Consider the following 19748-nt stretch of genomic DNA (forward strand, 5'->3'; position numbering starts at 1 on the left):
TTGCAACCTTTTTTCAATTTGATATCGCAAGATCATGAGATCATGCCAACCGGCTGCTGGACACGATCCATCGCCGCAACCATCATCGTCAGATTCGTCTCCACCTTAACCACGGCCCACGAAGTCGAACTAAATAATAAAATGGACCACCAGCAGAACCAGTCAGGAAGAAGAAGAAGAAGAAATTCTCCTTACCATTTCCTAGTGTACCCTCCTACATCTGTTTTCCTTTTTTTATTTTTAAGGGGGACAAGGAAGGGGAATGATTTAAAACTCGGAAATCAATTTGATTTAAACGGGGTGGAAATAAAACCAAAAGTTTCTTTTTGATAAATAAAAGTGGCCAAAGATTTTTGGTTATTTTTTTTGTTTTTCTTGTTGGAGAAGAAGAAGAAGAATGTGATACCCTTTAGCTGTGTGCTCGTTGTTGATGGGCGTCGTGGTGGTGGCCGTCACAACCGTTTCGGCTTCCGTGGTGGTGGCCGACACGAGTACAAGGGATTTCCGACACGAGGCCGACACCGACACGATGGCCGACACGAGTCTAAGGGATTTCCGGCCTGCGCTTTCAAATACAATATGCGTCTCATGCCCCGGTCAGAGTCATCATCTGTTTTAGTTTGAAACAATTTGAATTTTTGACTTGTTGATTGGACAGAACAGACTAAGTTACCGTAAATCTTTTGGCGTCGATTGACACTGGCCGTCGCAGCGGGCGTCGTCGTCATTTTCGTAAGCGACTGTTGACTCTCCTGCTGTTGGTGGACCGTGAGGCTCCCGCTACTGCCGAGGCTGCTCGATCCTGTCGGCACGACGAAATCATCCAAATCAATACCAAAGTCTAATCGAGTCGATTCAAATTCAATATTAAAACATTTTTTAGAAAAAAGGAAAATTTGAATAAAAACAGTCACAGCCAAAAAATGTCAAACATTCCGGGGTTGTTGTTGTTGCAGGAGAGAGAAAAATAATTGGCAGGCAAAATGAAGGAAGAGATGCGAATGTGCAAGGCAACAAAGAAGAACCTGAGGAGGTCCCTAAAGAAGCCAGGAGCTGGTCGAATCGCTCCAAAACGGACAACTCAAAATCAGAAGCGATGGGACTGGGTCGCGGCAGGGACAATGGACTACCAGAGCTTCCGGTCCTATCGACCGTGGCCAAACAGTTAATGTTGTTGTTGTTGGAGGAGGTAGAGGTAGTAGTGGTAGTAGTAGCAGAGACATTGTCATCGGCGTCGATGTCAGTTTGCAAGCAAGGACCGTTGGAGGGCGGTTGTTGGACGAGCCACGACTGTTGTTGCTGTTGTTGCTTTTGTTGTTGCTGTTGGCTCAGCTGGTTGTTTCCGGTTAGTTGCAAGTGGGAGGGTCGCTTTTTGACGTGACTGACCACCACAATGCTGCTGGACGCACTCTTGTTCGATTTCTCATCCAGCGACAAGTCAGTTGTCACTTTATTTGTAGCGGACTAGGCGAGGAAGCTGAGGCGGCTGAAATTGATTTATTTTTCAAATAAATACATTCCAAAATAAAGAAAAATTTAAGAATAAAGAACCAAAATGATAAAACGGAAAATTATAAATGATAAGAATAGGTAGAATTGAAATGAATTTTTCTAAAATGCAGTTTTTTTGTTTAAATTTGGCGCCTAGCGAATTAGTTTTACTGCTTTCTTTTAAATTTCAATTAAAAAAGGAGAAAACGAATAAAGCGGTTGAACAGAGTGTTGCGGAGATGGGCGCGGGAATGGCCGACAGGACTCACCGAAATCACGGACGGCGGAACGGTACGAGTGCTGCCTCAAGACGAGACTTTTACGTTCCTCTTCCTTGTTCCACTTGACTTGTGCATCTAATGACGACGAAAACAAAACAAAGACCACAATTGGTTTTGTTGGCCGATTCAAAAATATAGGCATATTTCAACCCCCACCCCATCCAGTGAACACTCTTAGAAAACGGGATAATCAAATAAAAAAAAAATAAGACAGACTCACCATAGGTATTGGGTGGGAATAAAATTTCCATGGCGGGCGGTTGGCAATGCAAATTAGAACTGCCAATGATGACGGTGCGGTTGCCCGAACCACCGGCTGGCACCCGTTGGAATTTCGACGTTGATTTATATTTACCAACAAAAAGAAAAAATCAAAAAGGTAAACAAAAAGGAACAAACAAATTGTGGCCAGCCCCCACATAAAAGGGGATAAAAGACGGGCCACGTGTGTGTATATATAAATCTATCTCTCTCTAAGCGAGAGATAGATCAATGTGTATATGTTATAGTTTATTGGTGTGTGTGTGTTATATGTTCTAAGTGAGTATCGTTCGGCGGAAGCGGCGGAGGTGGCGGCGACGTCGTCCGATTCCTGTTGTTGTTGGCCGCGATGAGCGATCTGGGCGCCATTTTCAAACGGTTTGGTTCGCTTGACGACGACCGGAGCAGCAGCAGCAGAAACAGTGGCCGATGACGACTGGTTGGCTGTTGCCAACCAGTCGTCTGGCTGGTCTGAAATCTGACCACCAGGTGGCCATGGATGGATTGCAGACTAAATTATTGCTGTTTACCAAAAGAGAGAATCAAATAAGAAGGGTATTAAGTATCGCTATTTTTACAAGGTTTGCATATTTCAAAACAGACTATCACTCACAAGGTTAAACATTGTTCTAACATTTGATTTAAGTTCTAAATTTACCAAGTTATACGAATGGACGTTCCGAAAAGAAATACAAGGTAATGCTTGCTGAGTCAAAAGTTGTTGTATGTTGTCGTAATGTTATATCTTGTTGAAGAACTCGAAAAGTGATGAATTATGCTGAAAGTGATGATGATACATCATCAACGAGTGATGGCAATGCAATCGAGAAAAAACTACCGAAACGCACAGCCCAAACAGCAAAATCAACCAGATTGAGTAAAATGAAGCCAGGTTCGACAAAGAAAAGAAAGTTGTCTACTAAAATATAAATTTTTTTTATTCCAAATACCACATCTTATTATTACCATGTTTTTCATGTCAATTCCACCTCCAATTACTATGACATCAAAGAGAGCGAAAGGGATTGCTTTGCCCAAAGCAGAACCTAATGCGAAAGATCATAGAATTTCGTCACAAGACACTGTTATCACAGAAACGTGTCTTTGTCTTTTCCCGCATAGATTAAGTGATTTCCCCAACTATGGTGGATTATTTTGAACCACTCCATGTGAGACTTCCACTACTCCGTCCAGCATGTGTCGAAAACGTGAACTGCCTAAGAACAATTTTTGTGAACACCACAAAACACCAGAAAAAAAAGAAAGAAGATCAACACGCTTAATCAATGACGATACAAATAAGAAGATTGGCAATGAAAGACTTGTTAGAGAAAAGCCAAAGAACATGCCCAAGTTGAATTTGCAAAGAGAAACAACAGATGGTAAGATACATTTCCATATTATGATTCGAGAAAAAAATAAATTAAAATTTCATCTTTCTCCGTTAGGTGACAGTCACCATCAACAAAAGGACATGTTGAAATCAGTTCAATAACTGTTCAATAACGCGTGGGTGTGGGATTCAGTTACTTGTATTTGAAGAAATAAGAATTACTGGTAATACAAGGGGGAAACTAGAATGAGTGTCACGGCTGCCTGCTGGCAGGCGCAACCTAGTTTGCCCTTCAGACTCAACAAAAACGTGACGTGACTTGACTCGACTCTTTACTCTCGACTGACTCCTCTCTGACTCTGCTACCACGCGCCAGGTGGGCTCACGGCCGCTGCGGCTGGGGAAGCCCCATCTGGCTCGTTTGGAACATCGCCGGCCCTGCGTCCGGCAGCGGACGCATCTTCTTCCTTTTCGGGTTCGGGTTACATGAGGCAAAGTTTGACGGCTGGGCGGTGTAGCTCGGTTCCGTTGTGACGCACGCTGGCGGAGCGGACCACTCCATCGGCTCCCGTGAATACTTCTGTCACCAAACCCAAAGGCCAAAGGCCTCGCGGAGTATTTTAGTCAATGACTAGGACGATGTCACCTATGCGCAAGTTGCGCTCCTTTCTTAGCCACTTGCGCCTTTCTATCAAGTCCGGCATGTACTCGGCCATCCAGCGTCTCCAAAATTGGTCAGCGATGACATGGGCGATTCTCCAACGCTTCCGGCACGAGAGATCCGCTGTAGAAAAGACGTCAGACTGGATGCTTGGATTTGCGCGACCGAGTAACAGATGATACGGCGTAAGCGGCTCCGGGTCGGAAGGGTCGACGCTGACGTAAGTGAGCGGGCGGCTGTTGATAAGGTGCTCCACCTGCTTTAGCTCTGATGATAACGTCCGGTCCGTGAATGATTGTAGGTGCAGCACACGCTCCAACGCCCGCTTTGCCGATTCGACGAGTCGCTCCCAGCTTCCACCAAAATACGGAGCGGCTGGTGGATTAAAACGCCACTCTACACCTTCCAGTGCTAAATGGTTGTAAATTTGAGACTGATTAAGGCGCTCCAGCGCCTCTGCTAACTCGTTTTTGCCGCCTACAAAGTTCTTACCGTTGTTGGCATAGATGATCTTTAGGGTGCCTCGTGCTACTCGGAAGTTTTCGCAGGCGCAAATAAAGGCGTCGGCGTCTAACCCGTAGGCCATCTCAACATGAATAGCGTGATTGGTGAGGCAGGTGAATAAACATCCCCATCTCTTGACGACGCGTCGGAAGAGTGTCACCTCAATTGGTCCGAAGTATTCGATACCGATGCAGGCAAATGGAGGTTGAAAAACTTGAAGGCGGGCAGACGGAAGCGCGGCCATAAGCGGCAATCCGGCTTTTGCTGCGAAACGCCGACAGAGGGTGCAGCGGTCAACTAAGCGCCGAATAAGGCGGCGTCGTGCAGGAATCCAATATTCACGCTGCAGCTCCAACAGCGTCCTCCGTGATGAAGTGTGTCCTTTACCCTTGATGTGAATGGCTCGAACAATTCTTTCGGTGACGATGGCCTTCGGTGGCAGCACGATCGGGTGGCGGACGTCAAATGGGACTGGAGCATTTACAATTCTTCCTCCGACGCGCAACAGCCCCTGGTCTAAAAAAGGAATGACCTTGGCAAGCGGAGAAGCAACATCTAAAGCAACCTTACGGTTTAGGGCCTTTAGCTCCAGGGCGTAAGCCGTTCTCTGCGCCTTACCGACGAGACGGCTAACCACCGTGGCCAGCTCTTCCGGCGACGGCTCCTCCATTTCAACTTCTCTGGCCACGGCGACGTACTTTTTTATGGTGAATTTCTTATTGCGGGGGGATGGTAAGACAGTGATAACTTCCGGCTCTGGCTTGCCTTCACAGTGCCGCTTACGCTCCTTGAATTTAGCTGGCCAACGAAGAACTAGCGCCACTGTCCTCGTTACTCGGCTCCATGGAATAAGCGACGGCAAAAGCGTTTCGATACCACACGCGGATACTTTGGTGGTAACGGCGAAAGCAGGCGGCGCCTCCTTCACTTTTGGATCCGGGCGGAGCCAAGTGGGGCTTGTAAATCGGGAAAAGCGGGCCACATAGTCGGCTGATCCAATAAAAATGCCGGTCCGGTGAAGAAACGATGATCGGCTGTTAATTCGGATGCTGGAACTCCTCGACTTAGATCATCCGCCGGATTCTGAAGCGTAGGCACATAGTGCCAGTGGGTGGCGTCGAACGATTCCAATACTTCGCCGACTCAATTGGCGACTTACGGCGTGAAACGGCAGCTCCCTGAGTTAAACCAGCGAAGATTTGTTGTGGAGTCGGTAAATAAAACGACGCGACGGATTTTGATGCGAAGCTGTTTCAGAAGGACTGAGGCCATCCTGGCCGACATCATGCAGCCACACAGCTCCAGTCACGGCATCGACACATATTTCACGGGCACCACTTTCGCCTTGACCAATACAAATGCGACCTTCACCTTTCCGTCCGGCAGTTCAAAACGTAGGTCGCCAACGGCGCAAAATGCTCTTTCTGATGCATCGGAAAACAAAATCAGGTCCGTTGCGTCTTCATGATGAGGAAATGGGCAAGACCATCGAGGAATTTGTAGATCGTTCACAGCTGTGAGGGAGCCGGCCCATTGTTGCCATTCTTCGGACAGCTCCTGGTCCAGCAGATCGTCCCAGCCGAGCTTTGCTTTGCAGACCTTATGCAGGATCATCTTGGCGGTGATCAAAACCGGGGCAGGAAAGCCCAAAGGGTCGAAATTAGTGGCCGTGGCGCGTAAAATTTCACGATGCGTGCTTCGGCTCACATTTCCCGTCGCTTTCAACACAAAGCAGTCGGCTGCAAAGTCCAGCGACATTCCCAACGTTCTTTCCGTAGGTAATCCATCCAGGTCCACATTAAGAGCCAAAATGCTTTGGCCGGGCAGTGCCGCCAGCACAAAACGACTTGAAGAGCCCCTCTGCGCCAATTCAAAACCTCCTTTTGCCAACGCTCTCGTCAATTTTGCAGCTCCCGTGATGGCTTCTTCTTTCGTATGGAATGAGGTGATCCAGTTGTCTACGTAGAATTGGATTTCCACTTCTTGGACAGCAAACGGAGCATCTTCGGCGTCGGCGTCTTCAACAGCCGCACGGTGCAGAACATAAGCACAAACGGCGGGTGAACAAACAGACCCAAAAATATGCACTTTCATGCGACACGCCACTGGCACCGATTCACCTTTGGGCGCGTATAAAAAGAGGTAGATGAAGGCATCCTCTTTACGGACCCGCACTTGATGGAACATCTTCGTGATATCACCGCAAATGGCGACCGCGAACTCACGGAGACGAAGCAGCACGTCGATGAGATTGACATGGGGCACCTCTCCCTTCAGCAACCGGTCGTTGAGTGACATTCCATGGAACTCGGCCGCTGCGTCAAACATCACTCTCCATTTTCCCGGCTTATGAGGATGAGCCACTGGAGGCCACGGAAGAAACCAAACTCGCCCTTTCGGCAATGCCTTCAGCTGCTCTTCCGATAGTTTTTCCGCAAAGCCTAAGTTGAAGTTCTGCTCCATTTCTTTGTGCACGACGCTGGCCAAATTCGCGTTGCTGTCAAGTCTCTTTTGGGTCCGTTTGAAACGCTCAAGAGTGCCTTGATAATTATTGGGCAACACGACGTCATCTCTGGCCCACAGCACTCCTGTCTCGTAACGCCTGTGCTCAGCATCGTAGCGGGTGGTTTCTTGAATCAGCTTCCGCGAATGTAAGACATCCTTCCCGACGGCTGGTTTTGCTTCCGGAACGGCGCCATACGACTCATGCAGTAGAAACTGGTTCACTACACCGAGCAGATCGTCTTGGGGCGCTTTCATCGACACGACACAACACCTCAGGCCTTGGTTTTCGTTCACCGCTGGGCCAATGTTACCTTGAATGGCCCAGCCGAACGCGGTGAGAATCGCCTTCGGTGCATTTTGACGAAACGGATATTTTCTGTATTCCAGCACTTCATGCGGGTCACTATGGTCCATACCAATTAGGAGCTTGACTTCTCCGGGACTAACACAAGACAACGGCACGACGGCCAAATGCGGCCACTTCTCTATCACCTTGTCCAACTGGATTGGCCTCTTGCTGAGGTTAAGACGTGGCACAGAATACGCATCAGAGATTTTGAACTCACTTTGTCCGTCCGTTGATTCCACAGTGAACGAAACTCTGTAAGACTCAAACTTCGGATCTTGAGCATGCCAAGAGCCGATTTCTACCAGCTCCGTTGGTCCCGACAGATTAAACACTTTCTAACGTCCTCACACAAGAGCGTTACTTCACTGGAACAATCTAACAGGGCGAAAGTGTTGTAAGTTGTGAGGCTTGGTGAGCGGATGACTACGGGAACGATGGGAAGCAGAGTAAATTTTTGACGAACGTTTGAGACATTCATTCCATTAAATGTCGGCTTGCTGGACGCTGAATCTACAAATTTGATCGTCTTTCCATCAGAATCGTTTTTCTTCATTGCGGATTGGAAAACGCAAGGGGCACCGTGCATTAAACGATGGTACGCTCTTACACCCATCAATTCCACACTTCTTCTCCACTGTGCAATCTTTTAGGCCGTGCCCTGACTCCAGACACTTAAAGCACAGTTTCTTCTCCTTAACCAACTGTGCTCTTTCTTCTAATGAGCCTTCGCGGAAACGTCTGAAATCTCTAGAAGGGTGCGGCTTGTCACACTGGGCGCATTTCTTCTCCGCTGGAGCTCTTCCCGGTGCTGAATTTGTGAAGACCTTTGGCTTTAACACCCCCCCCCTTCTGTTCCTGGCGGTCCTTAAGATGAGCGCTAGAAGTAGAAGCCCGATCGCTGCCAGCTCGAACACAGTATTCCGCCATTGCGCAATTGTCGAGCCAGTTATCCAGGTCGGTGATGTCAGGAAGGCGTTCCAGTATAGTGTAGCTGTATTGAGCCCAATGACTACGGAGCATATGTGGTAGCTTGTTCACGACGTGGATACCATAATATGGTTATCTTATAGGACTACAATGTTTAACGTTCTAGAAAAAATACTGATTAAAATCGAATCATTATTGTACTTTTTATTGCAGTATTAAAAATGGCCCTGTTTGATGTAATAATCTTTCCTATTACTCTAAGCATTTTTAAAGTGAAAAACAATAAAAATGAATAAAATAATAATAAGTGAAATAGCCAATACATTTCTTTAAAGATTGATGAAAAATTAAATTGTAATGCCTTTCCAGTGTTAAGTTATTAACGAAATACTTAATACTAAATAGCACTGGGTGTGGTTATTTTGGACACCCAGTTTTGGGGTCATATCGGACAACTTCAATATTGTAGTGGGAGGAGAAGCCATATACGCCCGTTTGTTTACATGAAACGGTTGTTTAGTACTACCCTCTTTGTTTTCAAAACAACTCCATGAAGTGTTTGGCACATTTTTATAAATATTGGTAACGCGTTGTTTAAATAAAAACATTTTAATTTCTCACCATCTTCAATATATTATCAGTTTAATACTACATGTTTAGAAAAATAATTATCTTCACCTATACGTTTGTTCTTATGAGACGGTGGACAGAGCGTCCGCTTTTAGTAACACACGGATATTTCTGTGATTCATTAAATGTATAACATCCATCCGATCCATCATCATCTTCATCATTTTCTTTGTTCTTAGTTTTCTGTCGCAAGTTTTTCTTCTTTTTTTGGTTTCGTATTCGCAAGAAGGAAACATCTACCAGATCCAAAATCCGCTTCACCCCCCTTTTCTTCGTTTTCTTTTATTGACTTCATTTTTTTCCCTTTTTCCGGAATTATACAGCGCTTGGATTTGGTCGAGTTCTTATTGTTTTCTTTTTTTTTGTTCTATTCTTCTTCAATTGCGTTTTTCTTAGGTGTGTTTGTCGAAATTCTGGTGCTACTGATTGTACTTTTCTTACGTTGCGTTTGCCGAATGGTTTCTTGGTTTTATTCAACTCTTGGAAACGGACGGAACGTCTGAAGGAAAAACTTGATAATTCATTTGTAGATGTTCCTTTAGAAAAAACATGAATAATGTAAACTTAACGTTTCTTTTAATTCTTCAAAGTTTATGTCATTTGAACACGCTTTAGAATGTGAAATTGCAGTGTCCACTTCAGAAACTTCTCGTGGAATATCCATATCTGTTGAATTTCTGGTTTCAATACGATGAGGATGTGCAGTTTCACCAAAATTTGATATCAGTTGATCGTCGTCCATGAACTTGACAGATAGACCAATATTATAATCTTCTAAAGTATCGATGTTATTGAAAATTATAAATAAGATAAGGCAAAATCAATTAATAGACTATACCATTGGAATCTGATTCGACATGAAAAACTCCAGCGTTCCATTGATAACATTCCTGGTGGTAAGAACCACATTAGAAGTTGTATGCAGTTATCCATCCGGACTCATGAACTAGTTCAAGACAACCGATTAGGCCATCTGTAGATAATGTAGAATTTTGCTTTACACATGGAAAAACGAAGACTGGTGGGATTGTGGCACCAACTGCATTAACGAAAGTGAGCATTGTGACGTTGATTCCGTTCTCAGCTGAAACTGTTTGCAGTACCTTTAAAAAATTGTACTTTTACGAATTTAACGAATTAATGTATCAATCCAAATACCTGCTTTAGTCCTTTAACGACAATTACTTCGGGTGGGGGGCAGAACTGTAGGCACATTTGTCTCGTCGCAATTCCAGATTTGATAAGGTTGAACATTTTACTTCACGTAAACATTTTGCAAATTGTCGTAGAAAAAAGAAACCACAGGTTCATTTAAGCCCGCCGCGCGATCCTGTCTCATGGCCTCAGGTTTTCGGATAGATTAAAGTTGCTTCCTTTTCAATGACATTTGTGACACCATGCCCTATTTATTTTGTGATTATGTGTTCTATTCTTATCTTTTTTAATATCACCTGATGAAACTGCCTCACCCTCAATTACATTTGACGGCTCATGCACCAAATCCAAATAAACACACAATCAGTAATCAAATGAGAAATTTATAAAATTTTATTTTCGAAATTTAATTTTACTCTGTACGAAACATATCCGCATCGCAGAAGGTGGCGAGGACCTCAGGTAAATTGGATTTTTTTCCTCCATACATTTTCCATTTTGATCCCTTAGCCTGACATAAGGAATACCAATTACAGCAATGACAGGAGGGTAAATACACAAAACAAAATTTTGTTTAAAAAATATTTTTTCCTCTCGGAATCCACTCAATCTGGTTACAGTCAACGGATTGGGACTGCCAATTCACTTCATATAGTAAACCCTAATACCATGAAGTGTTAACTGTTATAATCTCTGAATCCTATCGGAATCCATTCAAACCGGTGACAATCGTCTTTAGTTAACTGGTACTGCCACTCCACTTCACCAGATAAGGAACACTACCGTGAAATGTTCTGCTATATAATTATAACAAAAAACCTTCAATTAATGCTAAATTAAATTTGCATAATATCTAAATTAGGGCTATCGGAATAACGACGTTTTTTATGGAGAGATTCCAAGGCATGTTAGATTTTCATGGTGGTGTACACTATGTCGTCAGTTGGGGTGAGCAGTTTCCATATTTCGATTTTGTGCCCAACAAACTTATGTCCAGATCTGGCCTAATCAAAAGGTCATTTCATCAAATGTATGCCATGTTTAAGACTACTTGTAGTACAGAATGATAGTGTTACACTTTTTGGGGTTGGTTTTCAGCATTAAAAATTTAGAAATCTAGCCGAATGGTCTCTGGCCACGAGAGAATCCAACTGAAAACATCTTCAATTTCGAGAAGAGAACAAGCGTTAGGTTAATATCAAATGCTATGGTTACATAAGCAATTCACTAGACTTATCAATTGATTGGTGGCCAACTGCTGCGCCAACGAAAAGAAAGAATCAGCCAGGGAAAAAGGTAATAAAAATCGATCAGAAAGTCAGAAGATGCATTGACTTACGTGTAATGTCTCTGGCTTGAAAGACAACACTGAATATACCTCCGACATTCATTACAGAAGTAGTGGTAATAGCAAATGGTTTGGTGGAATAATTATTTTTTCCATTTTTCTTTTCGAAAAATTGCAGATCTCAAACTAGTTGACCATCCTCAACAACAAGATAAAAATAAACGGTTCCAACTTTTCACACTTCCGTTTCTCCCCATTATTTCCCATTCGAATCAGTACAAACTTGTCTAATTATGATACAAAATAAATTCCTTGAAAGGTGCTGGATGTTTACTGCTCCTGTTGTTTTGAATGCTGAATTCATTTATACATGAATGAATTCCAATTAAATATATCTCACCACTTGTTGTTGTTGTCAGTTGAGTATTAGAACCTTTGCCGAGAAGCCGTTTTGAAGTAATCGTCTACCTAACGAAGCATTTTCCGATTGTACTTTTGCAGGGAATTACAGAATATGCTGGCAAATTTTCAATCGAATTTGACCAACAAGGCTGCAAAATCGCTGGCATGGTTTCTCAGATCTTCATCGAATCCTCCATGTGACCAGTATGGCGCTCTATTGCAGGTGGTGTAAGGTTGCAATATGTACCTTTTTCCACAATTTTTTTGAAATTTGCTCGCTCAATCGTCCCCCAATCTTTTATCCTCGATCCGTGATTACATTGGCTTTCCGCTTTGTTATTAAATTAGGAACTAACGTCGCAGAGGCAATCTTCGCCAACTTTTGGGGGAAGGAATAAGACTTTACTAAGGAAAAACGTCCTGTGCGGCTGTTACTTGCAAGGTCAATTCAAACAATTGAAAAAATCCCCATTCTTATACTATTATTCTATTCGTTCCCATAATGTTTTACGTTGTTTCCCATATCAGTTTTCTTTGCATTCTAGTTGTTTTCATTCCCTTCTCCCAATTCTTAATCATATTAGGCCTGAGTTTGGAGAATCTAAAACCTCTAAATTCGATATTTTCAAATTGCACAAGAACTTCTCAAATCAACCAGCAATTTTACGTCAAAATCAACCAAGCAACTTTTAAGTCATCACCTCGTGGCACGTACCTCTTTTATATCAACCAAAACGTCCAAAATAAGGCCCCAAAATTTTACGATTTCAAAAACTCAGAAGATGTGGTGTTGAAGGAAACAAGCAATTAAAACCAACACGCCATTTCATGATTCCTGCAGTGCGTCTAGGTAAAGTGTTCAGAATTCTGTTGAACAGCACCGAACCTCTAACAGCTGGATGACAGAGGAGGAAGACTTGGCTCTCTCTGTAAGAAAGTACTGCAGGTTTAAGTTTACTTGATAGTGTCGTAAGTAAGTTTACATTACCACGTAGAAAATGGAACCCCAGACTTACTATTACATGTATTTGACTTAATCGTGTATGTGAATTATGATAAATTGGTTTTACACAGGTGTGTAAAGAACAGTAAATGTGTGTGAGTGTGTATTGCTTCAACAGGTTATGGGAAACTTCAATGCTCCTTTTCTTTTTATTACATACAGATTGTCTTGTGCAACTGCAATTTTATTATCGTGGCCAATGTTGGACAACCAGCACACATGATTCATCACAATGCAAACAAAAATGGCAGGAATTTGACTACTTGTGTTATTGCTGCAACCAACTTCTTCAGAAGAACAGGATGATCCCGATTGTTTTAAGACAAAGATTTGTCCAGCTCAAGTATTACAGGTTATTTTAGTTGCCACGTTTTAAAACAGGTGTGGAATCATCATTCGGCAATGTGAGCGTAGTCCCACGTATGACTAGTTGTTACTGGTGATGAAAAGTTCAATACCTCGTTTAGTCTGACATTTCAATTCCAGTAGTACAAGTGGATGAGTTTCATTTAAGTTTATATAAAGAAAAGAAACAGAATAGGGTAATCTTAGATCGTGTATTGAGAGATAAAGTAAAATATGGTTATTCTGAGTTGAGTGCATCCTTCGTACTATGTTGGAAATAGATTATATGATAGTTTTAGTGGATATGATGTTTTATGTCGGTCAAAGTGTTCCTTTGTCTTTCGTTTGTGGGTTTAAGTCTAATGTTTTTTTTTCAACGAACAGATTATTGAATTGATGGCGTTGTAATCAATCAAAATCTAATTGATGCCTGGGAACTGAAGGATAAAGCTAGAATCATTTTCTACTGCAATGTTGGAATCGATTGGCAGGTTTTGATTGAAGGATTTTCGTGGGCGATGGATATGTGGGAAATAGCTTGTTTGTACAGTTCGCGCAGGCTTCCCCAGCCAACACCAGGGTTCTTTTGGCTAAATTTTACGATTATAAGAACAAAAAATGTGCCACAAACAAAAGTCACACATTAAAGGGGTGAACTGTTTACTTGTCCATCCCCTTTGGAGATACCTATATACATACATACTGCCTATGGCAATTCTTCCACTGGGCCAGCCGGGGGCCTGAGAGTTCTTTCTAAAATTTAGCTTTAATTACGACAGAACAAAACATGTTGTTGTTGAGCCATATTACACCTTTTCTGGTATGACTGAAGAATGATCTTTTGCTCTCCAGTCACTGAGCAACAGGTTTTCATGAAATCGTTGCATACTTTACCACCCAGCTTTACATCTTTTCAATTCACATGATCGAGTTTACTTGTTGCTGATCAGACGATGGTGAATCTCACAAACAGGGTGATGGCTGAAGAAGTCCCATTCAAGATTATCAATAGTGGTGGAATGGACCCCGCCGATGTCATCTTCTTTGCCTGTAACTTGTTTGGCGGCGGTTGCCTCAAATACCAACAATGATACCGATACCACAAGAAGAAAATAATAAATAATAAATAAGAAGAAAATATCAAGGCTAAGGAGGAAGAGGATATCATGGGAGAAGTGGAAGTCATCGATGTCAATAAAAGCACGACTACAAGAATAATACTACATGTAAAAACAACAGCTCCGCAATCAAGTGATACTCGTGTGCAAAGGCGTAAAACTGAAAACAAAAGTGAAATGAAGAAATTCAATGGCATTGGTGGGTCGGAATTGGACGCACGTGGAAGAGGAAAAGTCGGTGTGATCTTGTTATTGGACGGAAAAGAAGTAAAATGGGACCGTTGTGTATGTCGTGTATGTCCCTGAATTAAAGGTTAACTTTGTCTTAAAACAACACTTAAAACCCAAGCTAATCTGTCCAAGAGGTCTGGAGAGAGTTTCTTTGTGCAACGGTCTACATAAGAAGTCGCATTGTGACGGCTAAGAACGAAATAACTCCGTTTGAAAAATTCTTTTTTCAAGAAGCCGTTCGTCGATCACCTAAGAGTTCAAGGAAGTGAGGCTAAGACGTTGATTCCCCGAAAAATCCTCCCGAAGTATGACCCCACTTTGTGCTCTTCTCGTTGGTTATTAGGATATCTTGACAATATGAAGGGTTGTCGCATTTGGTTTCCTAGTCAAAGAAAAGTTGTGGTGTTGGGGGATGTTGTTTTCAATGAGACGCGTTTTTTAGACTCTGGCTAACTTCCAACCACTGAAGTCAAACACAACCATGTGAACCGTTTAATGTTTTGAAAAAATATGGTTGCTTTGTTTCAACAGCCTCAAAGAGAAGTGGTACCTCAAGAGCTTGACCTTGAAGGTAATACATTTATTTTTTTTCTCTTTCAATATAATTGTGCGGAGCAGCTGACACAGTTGTTTATCGCTTTATAGGCATGAAAGTTGCTGAAAATGGTCATGAATTTGCTCACGAAGCCGCAAAAAAAAGTTGCTATCGAAAATCGACACGAAAATGGTGTTGAAACTGATCGTGGAAACACAGTTGATTTGGGTCAACCTGATATATAAAACACAGGATCTGCTCAAGTGGGTCTGAAGGTCCAGCAGTTAGTTTGGTTACTCAGTGTGATGCAATTTGATGTATGTTTTGTTTACAAATTATATTTTATTTCTGTAGATGACTCGACCAAAGATACTCATTCCCACAATAACAATCGCTCTAGAAGACTTATCAAGTACACTGACAAGACAAATGTTTATCGAAAGTGGTTTGGTATTCTAGTGATGTTTGAATTTGATGTTGACGAGCCTCAGAGCTACAAGGATGCCTTGCGATCTAAATATGCTCACTTCTGGATGCCAGCCTTCCGGGTACAGTTTCTTGACCAACGTAGGATCTACATCACAAGTCATGGATCTTACCACCCTTCGTGAAATTCCTTTCGGGACGAAGGAAATTCCTCTAAAATGGAGGGGGAAACACAATCCAGTTTACGGCAATGTTCCGGCAAGGGTAAAAAGCCGTCTTACAGCTGTTAGATGCAGCCAAAGACCAAGGATCGATTATGGAGTGACGGTTGCACCGGTAAATTGTCATGAAGGTTAGGCGTTTTGCATTTTCCTGTCGATCGTTGCAACTTGAAAATTTGAAGGTGGTCCAGATTTATATCAAGAATTCTTTCCTCACCGCTGATATCGACTAACCCATCTACATGACTCAACTTTAACGTGTGTGGAACCAGGGAGAGAAGATAACCTTTGCTTGGTGCTGAATGCACTTTATGGAACCAAGTATGCGCCCTATCTTTTCGGTGAGTAGCTGAAGAAGCGAGTTATAGAAGTGGGTTTCAAACAACTTACAGTGGATATCTGTGTATACACTCAAGTGAATGGTAACGAATATTCAATTATCGTGACGTCGTCACGACGACTGCGTTCGCAACGAATCGCAAGGAAACTATTTAAACTTTCAGGACTTCATAACTGCTGAGTTTGAAATCCACGTTTGTAGTAGGGCATATGGCAAATTACTGCTACAATCCTCTCCCAGCTAATTGGAAAGCAGTAAATCTGAGTCATCTTCCGTGATCTTGGAGTATGGTGACCCTCATGGCTCAAGGCTTGTTCCGTTGGTCTTTATTCTCTATTTAGTCTACTCAATCAGATAATCCGTCAATTCGGTATCGAGTCACACTTTTTCTCGAATGCTACGCCACTTTACAGGTCATTACCTGTCACCACTGACGCGGAAGAGCAAAAGATTGTCAGTAAAACCACTTCTGTTTGTATTGCTGAAATGAAGCAGTGAACTGGTCAAAAAAAGATGAATTTGCATGTCCGGAAATCTGACACTGTCCTTTTATACTCTGGATCAGCCAGAATTTAGCCAAAAGACATTCGCATTGAAGTTGGAGAAGAAAGCATCAAGCCATCATCATTTGTCTGTAACCTTGTGTTTTACCTCGAGTCAACCCTAACTCTGGGGAAGCATGTAAAGAGCATCTACAATCGTAACCAGTTCCATATTCAGAGAATCAGTCGAATCCGAAGATATCTTGACCAAGAATCAACAACATGCCTGATGCCTGCATTTTTCCTCTCACTGCTTTATAATGGCAACTTCATCATTTTCAGACTGCCTGGTAAGCTCTTGAAACTGCTGCGATCAGTACAGCATACAGCAGCACGCGTGGTAAGTGGTCGAAGGAAATTTCATCAAATTTCTGATGTGCTGAAATCTCTTCACTGGCTGCCAATACGGTTCCCCATTGAATTCAAGATTGCGACGCTGGCATTTGATGTGTAAATTGGGATGCGTCTTCCTACCTACTGGAATTGGTGAGCATTATCAACCTGCAAGCAATCTTCATTCCGGTCACAACTCACTTGACTTAGTTGTGCCACGAGCGCGCAAGAAAAAATGTGGTGATCGATCTTTCTCACAAGCTACCCTGCTTATTTATAAAGAGTAACCTCTTTCCATTTGATTATCTAACTCCATGTTGCGTTTCCGCGCCTTGCTAAAGACACACTTATTCAATAAATCATTTAATTAAAGATGGCATGTTTTAAACTCTCATGTGTAAGCTCGATGAGCGCTTTTGAGCATTTATAATAAAAAGCGCCATACAAGTTAATACATTTCATTCAATTATATAAAGCTCATTTTTCGTTCTCTAAAGACGACTCAAACTCTTTGTTTTTTGCTTGGAGAAGGTGATGAAGATGTGGTGGTGTACACATAATACTACTCTCATGAAACTACAAGGTCTTTTAAAATCATAATCTCTCTTATAAGTCTCAAAAATTTGTTTTTGCTTAATTCAGTCAGCGAGAAAAGTACGTGGATCTTCAATCGAACAAGTTCGAGTTAGATGTACAGGCTATAATCTTTTTGGAGCAAGTGGCCTTCCGCCGGGAGGTGCAGACCATGCTTCAAATGTCTGTTTTTTAATGCATAATACATGGGAAGTAATGGTAAGGGGGGGGGGGGAATCAGGCTGCTTGCCATTGCAGCCTAGTTGATCAACAATGATCCTATTCAAGGGAATCAAAACCCAAAATGTATTAGAATAATTGTAATTTTTGTTTCGAATTTAAATAATAACCCTTTCTTACTTTTATTTTAGATATTTGTGGAAGTGGAAGACGTGGTTTAAGACCCAGGAATGTTGTTGGTCGTGGTGGAAGATGTGATGCTGGAAGAGATTGTACTAGAAGAGATGGTGATGGAAGAAGTCGTCATGTTTAATTCTTTGTCCCTCGTACTTCCGTAAAGTAAAAAAAACACATTTTGGACTGCCATTTGCTTGCCTTTTGCCTGTCGTTTGCCTGCCATTTACGTGCCTTTTGCCTTCCATTTGTACTTTCTGTTTTCTTTGTTCTTTTCTTTCTTCTGTTTTTTTTTGTCCCATGAAATACAATCAAAATTAAAAGTGATTAGTTTGTAATCTTTTAATCTTTTTTTTTATATCATGGAGGATGAAAGGAGGAAATGCTACGTTAAATTAGTACATAAAAACAAACTGATTTAAAGAAAATCCCCAAAGTTTTCATTTTTACGTAATCTATAACATAAAGAAGGAAAGGAGGAGACCAAGTCGAAAAAACGTGCGGATGCTGATTTTTCTTCGGGCAAAGAATTGAGTTGTTTTTCGACCACTAGATGGAGAAATGGTATCTTATTAAAAATCTTGGCGTTTGGTTACCATCGTTACGACTGTTATCTGTCAAGTGTGTAACCGCCACTTTAGCAGATGAGCTGTTGTTTTTGGTGCTGCCCTAACTACACCAATTACTCCCAGCAATCGCATCTCCATTCCTCCTCCATCTTTTTTAATAAGAATTTCTTTTGCAGCGACATTTCTGAAATAAAATTATTTAAAAAATTAGAACCTTTTCATGAAATTTCGAACATTGAAACTTACCTTAACACATACTTATTAATAGCGCCGATACAATTACAATTTGAGTAATGAACCCAGTTGTTGTATTCCTCTGAGTTCGGCAAACCAGCCCATTTTATTAGGTTTCCACTCCCTGTAGTCTTCTCGCTTCGTGCAAATTTGAAAAGTTATGTAAAATAATAAATTTAAGGTCTTTTTCTAATAAATAATCACAAAAAAATATTATATAAATAATTGTTCCTATTTGTCTCATCAGGGTATTGGAAGGTAAAAATACAATCACAGTAAATTTGTGCCTATAAAAGCTGGTCCACTTTGACCAGAAACATATAGATGTGCAAATCTGTTTTATATCCTTGACATAATACGATACGGTTGAAGTATCCCCCCCCCCTTCCACAGCAAGCTCAAAGTGAAACTTGATCAAGCAGATAGGAAATGTCTTTTTCATCTTTTCTTTTGGATCTTGGAAAAACCCATGTCTTTCAAAAATCCCAAGTTTATATTTGACATATAGAAAAATCTCTTAACTAGCTGTGGGCAAGTACTAACTACACTTCGTGTGTAAAATCTGGTTCCAAAAATAAAGGATTAATAACGGATTCACCTTAAATACAAGAAAAAAAAAATATTAATTAACATTTTAATGCAATTCCATGTAATTGAATTTTCCCAATGAATTACCTGGTGCTAATTTTGTAACCTTCTTGTGATGAAAATGCCATCTCAAGTCCGCTGGTTGTTAAGCCTGCAATCTTCTACTGCGTCTCATTCTTACGAATGTCAGAATTGAGAAACTAACACAAACAGAGCACAAATTGAAAACAAAGTGAAATTTTTAGAAAATTGAACGTTTAATCATCCATATTAAGACATGTGTAATCATTTCATTCCAAACAATTCGAAATTTTCTAAGTTAAAGCCTTAGTTTATTTAAATTTAATGCAAATGAAAAAAAAAATTTTTTTTGTTAAAACATTATACTTCAATTTTTATAGGCCTGTTATTTAGCCTTAACATTATCGATTTTTTAAATTCCCTGACAGCGTCGTTTGCAGAGAAAGACGCCATCGTTTAGACTTCAACCCCTCAGTTTTGTTGATGCAATTATTTGTTGCTTTTTTAATATTTTGGCTGCTTGGAACT

General features: G+C 41.6%; 2 protein-coding genes across 2 annotated transcripts; both read right to left on the bottom strand.

Annotated features, from left to right (window-relative positions):
• Positions 1 to 452: 452 nt before the first annotated feature.
• LOC124342153 (serine/threonine-protein kinase 4 homolog B-like) lies at positions 453 to 2023 on the bottom strand. Its single transcript, XM_046795121.1, has 4 exons — positions 1993 to 2023; positions 1761 to 1847; positions 1026 to 1448; positions 453 to 802 (listed from the first exon to the last, which is right to left on the bottom strand). The coding sequence occupies exons 1-4, from the start codon at positions 2021 to 2023 to the stop codon at positions 453 to 455; spliced, it is 891 nt and encodes a 296-aa protein (XP_046651077.1).
• Positions 2024 to 3986: 1963 nt separating this feature from the next.
• LOC124342154 lies at positions 3987 to 10196 on the bottom strand. Its single transcript, XM_046795122.1, has 7 exons — positions 10101 to 10196; positions 9944 to 10045; positions 9781 to 9832; positions 9512 to 9716; positions 9384 to 9441; positions 5903 to 7720; positions 3987 to 5594 (listed from the first exon to the last, which is right to left on the bottom strand). Exons 1-7 carry the CDS (start codon positions 10194 to 10196, stop codon positions 3987 to 3989), a joined length of 3939 nt encoding a protein of 1312 aa, XP_046651078.1.
• Between the last annotated feature and the right edge of the window lie 9552 nt (positions 10197 to 19748).

The sequence above is a fragment of the Daphnia pulicaria genome, chromosome 6, assembly GCF_021234035.1.
Source record: "Daphnia pulicaria isolate SC F1-1A chromosome 6, SC_F0-13Bv2, whole genome shotgun sequence".
Taxonomy (NCBI): Eukaryota; Metazoa; Arthropoda; class Branchiopoda; order Diplostraca; family Daphniidae; genus Daphnia; species Daphnia pulicaria.

What these genes read in the sequence shown, in the direction of transcription:
- LOC124342154 (XM_046795122.1), bottom strand. Translation starts at nt 10,196, where the DNA reads ATGTTCAACCTTATCAAATCTGGAATTGCGACGAGACAAATGTGCCTA. An exon ending in TCGTTAAAGGACTAAAGCAG is followed by an intron (nt 10,046 to 10,100) that starts GTATTTGGATTG and finishes AATTTTTTAAAG; the next exon opens with GTACTGCAAACAGTTTCAGC. An exon ending in AACCATTCGGCAAACGCAAC is followed by an intron (nt 7,721 to 9,383) that starts GTAAGAAAAGTA and finishes TGAGGACGTTAG; the next exon opens with AAAGTGTTTAATCTGTCGGG.
- LOC124342153 (XM_046795121.1), bottom strand. Translation starts at nt 2,023, where the DNA reads ATGGAAATTTTATTCCCACCCAATACCTATG. An exon ending in ATTCCCACCCAATACCTATG is followed by an intron (nt 1,848 to 1,992) that starts GTGAGTCTGTCT and finishes CGTCGTCATTAG; the next exon opens with ATGCACAAGTCAAGTGGAAC. An exon ending in TTCTTTAGGGACCTCCTCAG is followed by an intron (nt 803 to 1,025) that starts GTTCTTCTTTGT and finishes TCGTGCCGACAG; the next exon opens with GATCGAGCAGCCTCGGCAGT.